The sequence below is a fragment of the Chaetodon auriga genome, chromosome 24, assembly GCF_051107435.1.
Source record: "Chaetodon auriga isolate fChaAug3 chromosome 24, fChaAug3.hap1, whole genome shotgun sequence".
NCBI lineage: Eukaryota > Metazoa > Chordata > Actinopteri > Chaetodontiformes > Chaetodontidae > Chaetodon > Chaetodon auriga.
In genome coordinates, this window is record NC_135097.1 from 11,687,351 (window position 1) to 11,704,130 (window position 16,780).

A 16,780-nucleotide genomic window follows, 5' to 3' on the forward strand; every position below is an offset into this window, starting at 1 on the left:
CATCAGATAAACACAATGCACACACAATGTTGTTATTGAAGCCCAAAGTTCAGATCATACGAAATAGTTTGAATCCATCCACACATCACAACAACTGAGTAATTCAGTGCGTTCATGCTGCCTGTCTGTACTGAAGTCCCTTTAACTGCCACATTCCTTTCTCCCCAGGTAGTACTCGCACATTTTAATCCCCGTTACATCACGTGTTAACGGCCTCGTCCTTGTCCAAACATGTCTTTTCAGCACGTTCGATGAGCGCACCCTATATGAACTTTTCCTATGCCGTGTTTTGGTTGCGGAGACTCAAACAGGGTTTTTCCTGGACTGGAAAACAAAACTTTGTTTTAGGGGACCGTTGCACAGAATAACAGTTTCAAGGCTCAAGGGAGCCAGCTTGGAAAATGCACGAGCATGAAGTATGGAAATGGAGCTGATATGTGGTGGAAGGCTGGGGAAAGGAAAGAGCTGACAGCCTGACGTCTAGTTAAAGACTCTTCCTCTCATCCTCGGTTGAATACACCACCATTACTTAAAAATATGCTTCTCTGCAGGTTTGATGCAGTGGCCCTGCCTCTTTTAATGTGTGCAGCAAATACACAGACCTTTAAAAATGCCTCGTTCCTGTGTCAGATTTGGCCTTCGCTGAAGCATGTTAGTGTAACTGTTGCGAGGAAAACGATTAAAACAACATCAACAGAGACTCAGTAGTAGTGTTAGAAGGAGCTTTAAACAGAGCTGTTAGTTGACAGATTTCTGAATGTAGAGAGCAAGCACTGGCCAGAAGTCTATCTACCTCTGCACACAACATTATGGCTCATTGTTTGTACCTTTTTTGGGGGGATATATTAGCTGTCCTTCTCATGAAACACCCCCAGAAGAGAAGACAAGAGAAAGGACAGAGAGATCAGTGGATGGCCGTAGAATGAAAGAGGAGGCGGCAGAGAGGGGGTGGACGGCGAAATAAGAGGCAAGAAAGCACAACAAGTGTAAAGAAAAGCGATGCCTTGAACACAAAATTCTGGAAAACATAGAAAAGAGAAATTAGATGAGGTAAACCAAGGCAATGACAACATCACAGCATGTGAGAGAGAAAGAGAGAGAGAGAGAGGGAGAGAGAGGAGAGTGCAAAAGAAATATGTGAAGTAGTGAGGTTTAAAATGTCAACATAATGGCAACTGGAGATAAAGAGCAACAAAAGGATTATCAGAGATTATAAGGGCACAGAAAAGGAGATCATAGTGAAAATGAACTAAGTATGTGGGAGTGGGGATGGCTGCAAAAGTGACAGAAAAGTGAAAATGAGGGCGAGGAAATGTTAAAATTAACAAAGCAGAGAATGAATTGGTGGAGAATGATGAGACGTTAAAGGACTGGACGGTGTATGAGTTGTGCCACCATATTTAGATCAATATAAAACTACAACACATATATATTACCTCATTCATCATCAGCCAATTATCTGAACATCATTTCAATCAACTGAAGGAATATATATCAAATATGGCTGAAACCTGGCCTGGGTTTCCAGAGTCACATTATGGGCATCAGTAAACTCAAAGAGAGAGGAGGAGGAAGAGGAGGAGGAGGAGGGGGGAAGGACTGGTGAGATCATTTCCTGTTTGGCAGTAAGAGGTGGGGCAGGCAGAGGGGAAACTGGTCATCTCATTGTAGATAAGCTCTGACCTGGGATCAAACAGATCACTCCAACTTGCTACAATTATATGATGATAAAAAGCTTGAATGCTGTACGGAGAAGTGAAGAGGAGCATCGAGTGGAGCAAAACACCTCCAACAGCTGTACTTCAATCTTCAACAATCTCAATGTCTAAAATCTTGTTTTTAGACCTTTCCAGCCTTTCTAAGGATTTGCTGATACCCTGCTTATCTGAAGGAAGTATTTTTCAAGACAGCACAACAATGATTCACTGATTCAGTTCAGAACAGTTTCTGGATGGTCTCCCCGCTGACGAATGTGCTGAAGAATGTTTTAAAAATCAAAGATATTCAGACTGAATCCACAGAAAACAGGGCAGAGCAGCCACGGTATGACCAAAAACACAAGGAATGTGTGTGTGTGTGTGCATGTGTTTGACATTTTGAGTGAGCGTGTCTCTGGTGCTCCTATTAGCAGAGGACTCCCTCTAGTGGAGCCAAGCCAAACTGCAGGACTATCCGCCAAGCTTACCGTCCAGCTCCTCGTCAGTCGTCAGCTCGTCATTGGAGCAGATGCTCAATACGTTTACAAGCATCTCAGTCACTGTAAAGAAAGAGGAGAAACACATTAGAGCATTTGTTTTTGAACATATAATTCATGTTCTTGAGCAAAGTATTCAGCGTCCAGCCACAACAAATCACGTGACGCCCGTTAGATGGACAGAGATTCACCCCTCCACACACCCCCAGTGAGTGACCCTGTAACATTGCTAAGAGTGACCCTGTGCTAAAGGGTCACACCCAAAATGGGCTTCTTGGAGTGGGTGGGTCAGTCGTAGCTGTGTGTGATTTACTGACACAGATGTGTCACATATGACAGCAGGGTTGCCTAAACTCAATAAAGCCAAATGCCTGGAACAATCTTCTAGGTGGCGAGAGAAGGCGAACTTCTGCACATGTTGCTCTGACTTACCCTTAATTTACTGTATATAGACCCTTTTAACTAGAACGTCTAACTAATTTAGTACGTGAGCAGCTTTCTGGCTAATAAATCATGAGCAGTAAGTATCATATTTATGAACTATAATTGACCACACGGCGCTGAGTGTCTGTGCTATATTTCTCGAGGCTGGTCCATTTGCATTAATGACTCAGGAGACTGAATGTTAATCGCAACTCGCTGGTGCAAACATTTGGTGGAACTGCTTGTACTCCATGTTCTCATTTCACATAAATAACATCACAAGCATGCTGAGAGGTTATGGATGTGTGCATGCTCACCCTTCTCCCCGACAAAGGGCAGGGACCAGGTGAAAACGTCCATGAAGTTGGGCAGCCAGTAAGGGTGAGGTGAGCAGTTGAACTGCCGGATGTTCATCACGTTGTTCTCATACTTCAGCACCGCCGCTGGGGGAAGAACGATGAAGAAGAGACGAGGAAGGGCGTGTGTTAAAACATGTCCAAATGTGTCAGGTTAGTTTCAAGGAATTTCTGCTTTCTCTTCTGGTTCTTATAATGTTTCAGATAATTCACAGCAGTCTGAAATCAAGATGTGAGTCCAAAAAAAAAAGAAAAAGCATCAGATCTTATTAAGATCTGGGTCCATTACAGGCCTCCACCCTGTTCCCGACCACAACTTAGAAATAGCCAACCATGTTATCAGCCCAGAGAGAGAACCCACAAAGTGCTCAGCTGCAGTACCAAGAAATGAGGCTGGACTGAGGGAGAATACGACCATCTGAGGAGCTAACAGGATACACATTAAACAAAAATATCCAAAGAATGATCAGGAGGATTATTTCCAAAATAAAATTCTGCATGAAACTGAAAGACACTCTTCACTTGTATGAACCTTTTTTCATTAAAACTGGCACTTTGTTTCTGTAGCTGGTTCGTTAAGCCGTTCCCCAGGGGGCTGAAGCTCTTCATACAGGACTGAACAGAACAATGGCACATTAAGAAACACTTAAAGTTTGAATCTGAAAAAGTTCTCGGGTGTTTCTGTTGTTTACCTTTCCTGGTTAATGATTCATTAGCTGTAGGTGTTGTGCAGACTTCTGACTACACAAAATCACCAATTGCTGCGGAGCTCTGTTTGGCTAAAAAACTATCGAGAAAAGCGAAAAGTGGCCAAAACACTGTCATCAACACCAAGACTGAACTGAAGCCTGGATGAAACTCAACATTTTGTCATGCTGTCAGTCAACCTCTGGGTGATGACAGTGAAAACACAGATCCGGTACAAAGCTACCTACACAAAGAGATTTTAAGGTGATATATTATCATCAGCATTTGTCAATCTGTCAGTCTGACAGGAGGACTAATATATACGCAGAAATGCAAACGGAGATGTGAAAATTGAGGCTTGAAAAAACTGCACAAGCATCAAAATGAAGGCAGCCAGGGTTTGGAGGTGAAAAAAAAAGAAAAAAACGAAAAATCAATCCCTGTTTTTCCCCCTCTGGAACATTTCCTCTGCGCATTGATTACCGCCCCCAGTTGGTGAAACATGTCTGTCATCACAGAAACACATGGCTCAGCACTTGGGCTCGATGAGGCCGAGCACTTTTCATTAATTAACAGAAAGCCATCAATTTCTGGTGAGGAGGGGAAGGAGCGCTGCCAGAGACGGGAGAGCTAAGGTAACGACGGGCCACGCTCGTAATAGCAATGACCTCTGTATCGTTTCCAGGGGCTGTCCGACACAGAAGCATGATACCCAGCTGCTTGCTCCTACTGACCTGCTTTTGCCATCATCAGTGTTCAAGAGTGTGAAATGGGCTTCTTTTTCCTTCTTGCTGAGAGTTACATGGGACGACTGTACCTCTCTCATGTCAACACGAAGCTAGAGCCAGCGGCCAGTTAGCTTAGCATAAAGACTAGAACCAGCAAGCAGTGTTTCTAAACAACAACCACTTCAGGATATCCAAGTAACCCTCTTTAAATTATTCAAGCAGTTCTATAAACTATGCAGTGTGGAGCGCAGTGGGTGTGGTTAGGTTGGTGTTCACAGTAAGGATGTAGAAGGTGATTAAATCAAGCCTCATCAGTCATGTCACAGGATGTAAAGAAATACTATCGGGAACCAATTTCAAGCCCCGTGGTGCATATACAGGATTTCTCTTTGAGTATATCAGTTTATTTTACAGCATGCTTTGTCATAATCACATGGTCTGTGTGCACTGCTGACATAGAAACCACCTCCAAACACCGAGCACAGCATGCCCCATGTGACCCCACCAATGATTAAGGCATAGTGTGAACGTGGGCGCTGAGCAAAACATGAGAGCCGCCAAACATAAATATATCCACACTGTATATAGAGGCCCCAGCCTCTCTCATGCATGAGGCCAGTCTGGTGGCCCAGATCCGGGGAAAGCGGACACCGTGGCTGGGTCACCGTGGGGGACTTTCCTGCCTTGGTCTCTCTCGGGTCGGGAATAGCAAGTCATCAAACTTGGCATCCCAAGCAGCTATAAGCTCGGTTGCAGCACAAATCGGGTCAGAAAACATCCTGCTAGGCTGGAGTTTGCCACAGTGTGTGTGTGTGTGTGTGTGTGTGTGTGTGTGTGTGTGTGCATGGAATCAATGAAGTATGGTAATGCATACAGTGTAGTGCAGTAATGCAATCAAAGTGGTCCCTAAAGAACTGCAAAGCATTACATTATACAGGCGTCACTTCTTTATCTCAGACAGCACTAATGAACACACACACACACACACACACACACACACACACACACACACACGAACACAAACAGAAAAATCTCCTGCAGGGGAACATCCATATACTGTATAATTAATGGGGCGCTATTATCAATATCAGCGAAACACCACGGCACGCTCTAATAAGAAAAGCACTGTGCTGCTCTGACATGCCGCACTCAGACGGACGCCGTGGGTGTGTGTGTGCGCGCGTGTCGGCGTGCGCGAGAGCAGTCGCACGCGTGGGCAGGCGTTGCATAAACATCACATACTGCATAAACATGGTCGAGGCACTTGATCGAATGCAGCCATGGAAGCCCGGAGGGAAAAAGGCAGAGTGGGGGGGAGAAGGTCAGCTCCCCTGTCGTCGCTCCTTCAAATCGGATTCCCTTTAAAGGAGCAGAGATACCCGACAGCCTCCCCCCGTGCGAAACAAAACAAAACACGTTCGCCGTGCTCCGGGTGCGAGCAGAGGTTTTTTTTTTTTTTTTCAATATACATTTCATTAAACATGCAGAAAAGGATGACAGGAGCGGCACTTTGCTTCCCTTTCATCAGAGCAGCCATTACTACAAATGCACAATTACATGCAAAGATATTTCTCATGCAGCAGGAGGGCACCGCTCCAGCTGGGAGCTTACCACTGCATGACAGCCACTAGATGTCTCTGCTGCTTCGGTGGTGCTCGACAGGGTAGCTGAGGCCAAGCCTGCTGCCACGGTAACACAGATATTGCGAGGTGCCGCCCACTCATTCATTATTCATAAGGGAGTGCCTTTAGCCGGTTTCCCCTGAAACGCGGACTGTTAAATCTGCTTTGAGATCAGGGGGAGATTCCCACTGTCCTGCCCTGATGCTTAATGCTGACTGCGTGTCAGTCTCAAGTTCCTCTGGATTAGTATTCCACCCCAGCTGCTCAGGCCTCCTCGGTCCATTACATCCAGCGCTCGGCTTCCATTAGCTGTCAGACGTGTGGATGGTGGGGACTGAGCGCCGTTCATGTGCAGCTGAACAATGCATGAATGGCTTCTCGCTCATTCTCTGTCAATAAATTCATGAGGATTCTTCTCCTGTGGACAGTTTGCTCAGTTGTCATGGACACGGCTCAATATGAATGTATCTTGGTGAGTTTTCTTACTCCAAAACATGACGAGAAAGGGAGCCATGATTTAAATCAATAAGCGGAATCGGAATAAGAATCGATCAAATGTCAACAAACCCTACACTTGCACACTCTCACCAATGATCCATAAATGAGCGTGTGATGTAATCAGGTTTATGTCCGAGTTGGGAAGGAATTTTTCTGTTTTGATGCAGCATGAAAAGTTTTGTAGCTGAACCACGACTGCAGAAAACTGAAGGGAAGCCCAGTTATGACCGGCGTGATAACAGATGGGTGGGCATCTGCAGGCAGGGATACTCTTCTCTCTGGCACTCGTGACGAGGGGGGAAAAATGAATTCCCTGCTGCGCTGGCGTCATCGCTGCCCCAGCTTCCATCCGACTATTCATTCCAGTGGCAGGGCCAGGAGCCAATCACGCCATCCCACTTCCTTTCTCTTCAAAATCACACATCTCGGCTACCTACCAATCAGCACATGACTGCAGGCAGGAAACCGTATAAAAAGCGAAACGTCTCTCGTTTGATGTGTGATTGGACCGGAGTGATGTCCCGACCTTTTCTCTCGGCAGCAGCATATCCCATCTATTTTTCAAAAATGAATTCAAGTTTCCACTCCATCAGTCCATTCCTGTTTCCACCTCATCGTCACACAGCAACACAAGACAGGAATGAGACAGTGATTTGGTTCTAACAGGTGTGAGATGGATCTGACCCAACCAATCCTTCACTGTCTCAGGGGTGAAATAAAAGATTAGCGTCAACAGCGCTGGCAACAACACTGTCATTTTGCTTTTATTCCATCCAAGCACCATAACCATTAGCATTCAGCTGCTGGCTTCAGGGACCAGTCAATAATGATGCAGCAGAAAACATTCCATTAATACAAAACCGCAAGCAATCTCCAAAGTGTATAACTGCCAACTACACCCCCTCCTCTCCATCTCCCTCTCTCCACTGCAGTCACTTCAGGGCTCAAACAGTGAAAACTGCTAAATCACTTCTGCTGTGTTTTCATTTACCACAGCTCCCCCGCTGGCTCAGGGGTGCAGGGGTGCAGGGGTCAGAGCTGCGATGGACAGCTGGTCAGCGCCTGACACTTACTGCAAAGCCAACAGTTTGACTTGAAAGAAAAGAGTGATGGGTGGCATCTTGACGCTGGACTTTCATCTGTATAGAATCACATCATGAGCACCATGCGTGTGCTGATTATCCTGACTCAGCTACAAGCTCAATTTGTGTCAGGTGGAGGAGTTTTGCCTGTTTGTAGAGCCACAAAGATAGCCTCCACCTCCTCCTCTTTGACAGGAGAGGTCTCATTGGTTACTCTGGCCAACTCCCAGCACTATATTGATGGGACCTGCTGATGCCTCCTCCCTTCCCTGTAAGATTTATGTACCCACCCGATTGGCCATCAATCACAGGACATGCTCAGTGGGCTCCAAGCTCCAGCAGGAAGCTAAGAGCAGACCAATTCATTACAGGGGCTTTGGTTCTACCAGTGAACCCCACCCACATGACTGATTAGAAGAGCATCAACAGGACTGATAGGGCTGTACTGGTTAGCTGTGCCTGTTCCATACAATTGTGTAACTGTGGGGGGAAAAAATACATCAAGCAGAGTCAAGTAAATGATTGATGAAGTGAATTGGGAACCAAGTAATTACATAACCACAACTTGTGAAGTTTTAAGAGCTTTAACATAAAATCTCTGGCGAGAGCTTTAGCTACAGGGATGTTTATTTGCTTGGGAATCGCTCTCTTTCTCTGCTATTATATTTGTATTTTCAGCCAAAGATCTATCTTGCGATAGATTCAGCCAAAGAGAAAAGTGGGTTTCATTTTCGAGCAGACAGTGAATGATGAGAGAAATAAAGAACGCGTAGTCTTGAGAGGTAAGATGTATGTGTGTGTAGAAATGAAGTCGGTTCTAAAAACAAACACGCAGTAATCTTTTTCTTTCTGATAGCCTCTCTTGCTCTGGGAGGCGTTTTATCGGCTGAAGGTCAACCAGCTGCAGACCAAATCATTCTAGATCCTTTCGACTGTTCCATGTTGAGCTCGAGAGGTGCAAATGATTTGCCAGGCGAGTGGTCGCCAAAACTAAAAACAAGAAGCGCCTGACGTCACTTTGTTTGTTTGTTTGCATTGTGTTGTGTTGACTGTGAGCCCTAGGGAGATTAGTTGGCATGGAACAAATGGGGTCCTAATAATAAACAACGAAGCAGGCAGGGAAATTGCCACACTGCTTCTTCGCTATCCTTACTGTGCAGGGAAGGCAGCTCATGGGGAAGAGAGTAAACACACGCAAGTTAATGTCAGATCAGCGAAACACACCTGCATATGGTCCAAAAGAGACAAAATGGGACAGCCCTCGCTCCCTTGTGTGGTACGCCAGCACCACACCAGCAGCACTGCAGTGTAAAATCCCGTTGCAGGAGAAATTGCAAAACAGTGTCCAGCGTACCGTCGCTCCTTCCTTCCCATTTCCATTTCCTGTGGTTTGCCCACCGCCGCCCCCATCCAAACATGCCCCCACAGCCAAGGCAGATACTGTCTGTTCTCGGGGGAAAAGTGCTGACTCACAGCACAAAAGCAAGCCTATCTTGCTGCGTGGGCACCGTAGCATCGCATAGGGCGACACCAGGTGCCAAGTCCACCGGCACCAGGCCATTTCATTTCACAACAGTTTCGTCCCTGAATTGACCTGACCAAAACCACAGAGACTTTGCCACTGAAAAGTACGACAGAAAATTCATTTTAAGGGCCTTATAAAGCTCCATTAAGCAATATTTTTGACATTGACACTAAAAAAAAAAGATTTCCCTTAATGCACAACACTCCAGTCTGCAGCTCTGGGCTGCGGAGGGTGACGTGACGTTCTTCATCAGTGGGTGTACAGACACGCTCTGTGCAGACAACCATGTACCACCAATTTGTTGTGACCCCCCGCTACGCTACAACAAGCTGAGAAACAGGTCTACACAAGTGTGGGACTTGTCCTTCAGAGAGCTCAAGATGAAACAGAACTTAATTGAATACTTATGAACAAGACAAGTTATCAGTCACTGTGGATTGATAATGATGTGTTCCTTCTCCTTACCTTTGTTGTTGTAGACATCTAGATAGTTGGGTGCTGAGAAGATGGTGATAAGGGATGGGAAGCCAGTGGTCTGACTCTTTCTGTACATGCGGTATCTGTCAAGACGCCCAGGGAGAGGTAAGCATGAGTAAACATCACAACACTTTATTTATGGATTAATCAGCGGTGTTCAACCCTTGGGATATGATTAGCAGGGACAGTTTTTGTTTAATGGCGTCATGTTTTTACTATGGCTGTGTGTTTGTCTTGTAAGCTGATGCATCAGCAAAGGGGGGGGCAACACGGCATGGCCTCAGGAGAGTAAATCCCCGTGTGACGGGTGAAACATGCCCTTAAGTAGTCAACACACTGAACCAAGTCAGCACTCAAACTAAACTAATCTGATCTCCCAGCAATCGTCTGCGCTGTGTTTGGTGCTTTGGATACTTGGAATACAGCTTTAGGTAAACAAAGCACTCGCTCAGATGATCTATTTGCTCAACCACACCTTGCAGCTACTATTTACAGAGATTTTTTTTCTTACATTACACAGTTTGCAAAGAAAACACAGATGAAACTCCAACATTATTACATGTGTGGTCTTTTGGGCTGCAACCTCATCTGAGACGTGGCGAGGTGTCCCATGTGACCAAGCTGTGGGAGCGCAAATGGTAAACAACTATGTGCCGCGCATCCCACCGCCTTCACCTCGCTAGAGGGAGATCGGCTTGACACATCCACCCACCTGCTCGTTTAAAAAAAAAAAAAAAAAAAACTTTCCAAAGAGGCTTTCAAGTGCCTTTGTTGGAAATCCAGGGCGCTCCGTTAGCTCCCGATGAATAATGGCCAAGCCGAGGAGTCATAAAGCAGTGTCTGAGTGTGAGGTAAACAACATATAGAGGCTGAAAATCTATAAACTACAGGATCTGTATCGTCATACTTGTCACATCACATCTGGCCGACTAACTCCTCATGCCGGATTCATTTTCATTTCTTGGATCAACGTGACTCCTCTCAAAGTTCAGACTGCTCTGAACCTGCTCTCCAGACAGGCTCGAGCGAAGCCCCAGAGCACCAGAAGCTTTTCATTTAATACCCGGGTCTGAATCACTGTGCCGTGTGACAGTCTGATGGGAGAAGACAAAATGCCACAACACTCACCCAGCATCCTGCGCTTCATGGGCCCGGATAATAGATAATAAGTTATTGTGTTGTAGAAAGTCACAGACTGCAGGGTAGCTGTTGAATAAAGAGACAAACATTTGGTTTAGTCATACATCAAGAAAAACTCCAGTAAGATCAAGAAGAACGATCAATAGAAATAACTAAATAAGTCATGGGTCTTATTGATTGTGCTCAGAGAAACAGTGGATATACAAAACTGGGTTCAGGCTAAATTTGTTCTAAAGCCAACTGCGGCTCATGGGGAGGTGCGTTTCTTTGAAAGGTTGGCTGGAAATGAAGGCTTTCATATCAATTTTAACTTTGCCTGAAATTTAAAGCAGGCTTTCTAATGCCTAAAAAAAAACCCAACATTTTTGAGCAAAGGTACGATGACTCATTATCCAAATGATAACCTATAATATGCTTAACTTCTACACAAGCTTTCATGCTGTAAGGTGGTAAGTAGGTGTGATCCCTCTCAAATGGTGGATTTTATTTTCGAATGAAACTCAAAAAATGTCAAGTATGACACATGATTCAGAGCAGACGGTTTCTAAAAGGAAAAAGGCAAACACTGGAGAGTGTTAAAGCATGTTTTATGCTTGTGCTGATCTGTTCAGTGTGTGAGCAGAGAGACCAAAAACCCTCCTGCCAACTATCAAACTACAGTAAAGCTTCAGAGTCCTGCAATTTCATTCCTCAGCAGCAGCTTCGAGTGGAAATTTCCTTTTTTCACAACGAGAAAGGCAGAAGATGACTCTCAAAACTAGCTGCTATTATAACGCCACAATACTTTTGAGCATTGCTTCTTAGAAACACGATTAAACACCTGTGGAGGTCAGGGTTTGTGAATGGCAGGACGCTGTGTGATGAAGAAAGCAAGTGACAGCTCACAGTAACTGAGTGACACCTTAGCATTACATCTGAAACAGAGTGGATGTGGGAGGATTCTTCAGCAATAATAGGGGTTAAATTCAAGCTGTTGGGGTTTTTTTGCAGTTTCATGTTTAGAATTTTTGGCATAAAAGTTCATTTTACAGCTTTTCCAGCAATAGGGATGACATTTTCTCCAGTAAAATGAGCCAAAACAGTCCAATCAGAGTCCATAAACATTAAATATACCAAAACCTCTGCGGTTCAATCAAAGAGGGATATTGTGCTTGTTCAAAATACAGGTTATCGTTTTGTATCAAGTTCTGCAATCCGAGCTCAACGCCCCTGCAGAATCTGAGCACAGCAATCAACAACACCCACACGCGGCAATCAAAAGCAAACTATACATTTTGGATTCCGACCTTTTCGAGAAAGACTTCCAGTAAGTACTGCAAAAAGACACCAGCTGTTTTTTTAAATAGCTTTTTCGACATGATTGCGTCTCTATAATCTGCACGGTGCACTGCTGAGGTTTCATGACTGTGCTCAGCTGTTATGGAGTTTTGGTCACTTTTGATACAGAGTACACTATTATGGCAGCTTTATTGCGCTTAATGTAAAGCCCTTTGGGACAGGCTTGTCATAAAAGCCTTCTTTAAGGAAAATTAACTTTCATTTGGCTGGCTTGGCTTTGTATGCATGCTTCTCAAATACCATGCTTGGTTTTTAAATGTAAATCGTGTGAAAACACATCATGGGAGAGTGAATTTGAAGAAGCTAGGAAAGGCTCATTAACAGTCTCGGTTCATGCAGACATGAGAGCACATGCATTCCTGACAATCACAACAAACATCTGCTGGGAGGCATGCGAAAAGGAGGGGAGCAGTTGCTGAGAGGGAATTAAAAATGCAATGAGTTTTCTTTATTTTAGAGGGTGGGAGAAATGAGGGATAGCTGTTTTATTTTGCACTTGATTTCCTGCAACAGATGCAGATATGTGCCATATGGAGCTGTTTGGTAGACAAGATACATTTTGGCCTAATTTGTCTTTTGGCAGTTTGCATTTTGAGTTTAGAGCGTCTCCCATCTGTCCAACAACAGGGCACAGATGTTAATGAGCTGCCTGGACAACATGAAGAGTTGTGCAAGAAATGACTTTGCCGTGTGCAATCTGAGTGGCACCTTGCATGTCCCCCATGTTAAACTTTAGGCTTTTAAAGTTGGTTTTAACAGCGACAGCTTGCATGAACACAAAAGATGTAAAGAAAATCACTTCAGGCTGATTCATCTACGCTACAGAGTGGGAGCTAAAATGAAAGCAAGTATATTCAAAACATGTGCAATTTCATGCCTGAATTGTGTTCGTAAAAAGTGTTACGAGCGTGCCCACGGCACTGGGGGAAATTATTGGTTGCTGCAAGACAGAAGCAACAAAGAAGCTGATGGTTTTCGGGGAGGGGTGTTGAGGAATGGCTCTCTCTCAGTCTGGCTTAAAGTGTCTCATAAATCCTGAATGCCAGTGTGGTGCCAATTAGCGACCATCCCCTGGGCAGATGAAGTGGAGGACAGTGATGAAAACAAGACTCCAGAGGAATTCGGACCAAATGGCAGAAGGTTAACCAGGACGCCGGTACAACACAAACATGTGCAATCAGTCGTTTGGGGTAAAAAGGCCACATACCAAACATGGGCCAAACAGTCCTGTAACACAGATCCGGTCAGACACACCAACAGACGAAGCAAAGACATCAAGCAAAACATGCCCTGACAAATTCACAACAGCAGCAGTGCTGGGAATTCATTTCTAGCCATGACCATTAAAATACTATTAAGTCAGTAGTTATGAAACACCTGTTAGGAGGAAGACAAAATGCACATCAGGAGCCTCCGGACATTTCTTACTACTTCTGCTGGCTTGCCCCAGGCACGCCGGGGCCAAGCAAGGCTCGCTTAGGCCATAATGAGCGGAGGGAGCGCTCTCACAGACAGGACTGTGCCTTGTGGTAATGTGCCAGTTGATTACATTTTGTGACAGTGCGAGCTGCCTGCTCCGAGCATTTCCTCAGTTTGTTCAGTCACTCAGCTCAATTGAAGGTAATGCGGGTTACATAAATACTGGCGCCGGTCGACGGAGGAGACTTTGGGACCACTCTAACGCACGCCATGTTCTTATAACTGTTGGTCTCCTACTCACTGTTGAGGAACTGCAGGGATGAGAAATGGAAATTTGGCAGCAGGGGTTCCTGATTTATTAACTCTTTGACAGGATGATGGTTATTTCTTTTCCATTTTTGTTTTAAAACATTTGTTTAGGATTACCGAAGTGCCTCAGTGCTTCTTCCATACCTGCCTTTATGTTCAAATATTCCGTCTTGGAAAACGTTAATTATACTAAGAACCACTTCAGCAGTAAGGTTTCCACAGATTGTACAGCCAAAACTAATCAGCAGATGGTTTATTTTTCCTAAAACTAGTCAAAACACCATATTAGACGTTTTTGAAAATGCAGCTACTAAGATGATGTTTTTAATTCGATGGTCGGATATAAAACATAATGCTGGCTTAATATGAGACTGCCATATAGGCTGAGCATTGTAGACGCTATTTAATGCTACAAGTGCATAAAAGCTGTGAGCTGGAATTCTTCCCACATTTTTTAAGAATAAGATAAGAAAAAAAAAGTCTTAAAACATCAGATTACTCTCAATTCTAGGAGACACAATACTCACCTGTAGAAGTAGGAACAGCCTCGCACTGTGTTGTGTGTGAAATGCTCTTGGCTCTTCTCGTTCCCAAAGTCCTCCAGGGGGTCGGACCACAGCAAGTCGCACATTGGTCCATATGCTGGAGGCTCTTTGAATCTGTCTAGCTGCGGAAGAAAGAGTAGGACTCTTGTCAACCTGTTTAACCGGAAACATTGCACGTGGAGTGCGCATACGTAGTGAGGAAAAAAGATTTCTGCTCCCTCTGCGGGAGCCTCGCTGGCAGCTCCTGCTGCCATGATCTTAATTAAATCGCGACTCCAACTAACATGTTCACTGAAGTGATCTGTAATTCTATTCAAGGCAGAAAGGATACACAGTATGGATGATGTGTCACAGACGGCGCTCATCTTTCAGTACCTAGAAAACGTTTTTTCCATTTTTTGGGGGGTGGAACATGAAAACTGGCAACCATTCTTTTGGAGCAATGAACATAAATGACTTTGCTTTCAGCCAAGGATGGCCTTTCCTCGAACAAAAGCTTGTGGATTACTGGATGGGTAGCATGATGGACACTTCAATAGAGCAAATTCTATTATGCATGCCCTCTGATTGCAGCCACAAAATCCATTTGGAATTATTGAATTAGTTTGAAAGCAGGATCTGGCTCTTCAACATTTTTTTAATCAGAGTGAGGACCAGACCCGGTGCTTACAATCCCTCGTGTCCAAGTCCTGAGCAGCATTTGAGACCGATCTGGGAGAATCACTTGCATTGCAGCTAAGGTTGTTATATTCATAGCGCCTCCCGCTAAAACGAATCCAGTTTTTCCTTCATTAACTTTGAATGAAAGCAGAAAACAGACGAAGCGCACAGGAAGCTCCAATTTTCGACAAATGATATTTTTAAAGCCCTCAATGGAACACCTGCTGTTAAAAACACACACACAAACAAAATTATAGAGAAAATGGTCTCGAATCAGACACATACTTTCCTGATGTCGTCAAGATTTGTGATTTCTGGAGACAGTCCTCCGTGTACACACAGGAACTGCTGGTTCATAAGTGCAGCCAGGGGAAGGCAGTCGAAGGCGTCCATACATGCGTCATACACCCTCTCTGAATACTTAATTCTACCTGTCATGGGGGGAAACAGGGCAGGGAAAGGAGAGCATGCCAAGTCAAACAACACAGCTCTCATACATTGGGGCAGTGTGCAAGACTGGGACGGAAAGGCTCTACAAAGTGCCAAAAAACTTCCCAAACACATTTTAAAAACAGCACAATTTCACAGCGCTTTTGTGTTTTTTTCCCCTTCTGTGTCTGAGTCCAACAGAAATACTTCTGACATGTGTAAACACCCAGAAGGGCAAAAAAAAAAATCTGCCTGAATCCCGTACCCGGCCAGAGGGCACTTTTAAGTGAGCCTTTGAGGTCGATGGCTGAACTGGACGCATAATAAACAGCTTTGAGAAAGAATAACTCGATTCTCCTTCCTCAGAGATTCACAGACCAGGCTGCTTCAACTTAATTTAGATCAATGGCAAATAGAAAAGAAATGAAGTGCCGAAGCGTTACTTACATTCCTGCTTAAATGTGAAATACTCTGTTAAATGTCTACATTCATGATTCCCACGCAGCAAAAACAGTGTTTTGGGGTAAAGGATCTTTAAGGCCCACAAGTACAGCACACACTGAAACAAAGAAGAAGAAGAAGAAGAGGGAGAAGGATTAGGGAGCAGTCAGCTTGTCATCTCCAAATAACGCTGCAAACAGAAACCATCAAGTCCGACTTTGTCAATTTCACGGAGTGGAATAATACAAGCTACTCTGCTTATAATGAAACATTCATGCAGTGCATTTTGTGGCACATTCCGGGCCTGCTGGAAGAGATGACAAACCTTCAGAGAGCGCACTCCATTAAAATATGTTTTATTAATAAAAGTCTAATGTTTCGAGCGATGAGATGGCAGGAAATACATATCTGAGTAAATTCCACCCAGCTTAAATGCATGTATTTGCTTCATATTAAAAAATCTCTCTGTACATAACCCTGAGCTACACCGTGACATTTTCTACCCGGGCTACATGTGAAGTTATTACAAAAGCCTATTACTACGCCAATATCTGCAGCCCGATTTGATCTACGCTCAAACAAAGCTATTAATAAACACAGCTTCGGTTGGGCACATGGTGTGTGTCACACTTGATTAGGCCCTGGTGAGGACTTAAAAAAAAAAAAAAAAAAAAAGGAAAGAAATCTAAACACATACTCACTTCAATACTGAAATACCCTCTGTCAACATAGTCCCCCAGGAAAAGGTAGCGTGTGGATGCAGGTGATCCTCCTACTTCAAACAGCTTCATCAGGTCAAAGAACTGCCCATGGATGTCTCCGCACACTGGTGAAGGCAGAAAGAGGGACAAAAACACATCAGGAAAACAGCTATTTTTACAGCTCTGAAACATCAAATGACAGACTC

At 44.4% G+C, this 16,780-nt stretch overlaps 1 protein-coding gene across 2 annotated transcripts in view; it reads right to left on the reverse strand.

Moving 5' to 3' along the window:
- Window positions 1–16,780, reverse strand: part of LOC143316783 (protein phosphatase 3 catalytic subunit alpha) — a 60,602-nt gene that overhangs the window by 8,792 nt on the left and 35,030 nt on the right. For both annotated transcript variants that reach the window (XM_076724466.1, XM_076724465.1), the window contains exons 3-10: window positions 16,575–16,699; window positions 15,880–15,991; window positions 15,289–15,434; window positions 14,326–14,465; window positions 10,721–10,798; window positions 9,581–9,675; window positions 2,935–3,060; window positions 2,186–2,257 (exon numbers count right to left, since the gene is read on the reverse strand). In XM_076724466.1, coding sequence (XP_076580581.1) covers window positions 2,186–2,257; window positions 2,935–3,060; window positions 9,581–9,675; window positions 10,721–10,798; window positions 14,326–14,465; window positions 15,289–15,434; window positions 15,880–15,991; window positions 16,575–16,699 — 894 coding nt within the window. The remainder of the gene's footprint in view (window positions 1–2,185; window positions 2,258–2,934; window positions 3,061–9,580; window positions 9,676–10,720; window positions 10,799–14,325; window positions 14,466–15,288; window positions 15,435–15,879; window positions 15,992–16,574; window positions 16,700–16,780) is intronic.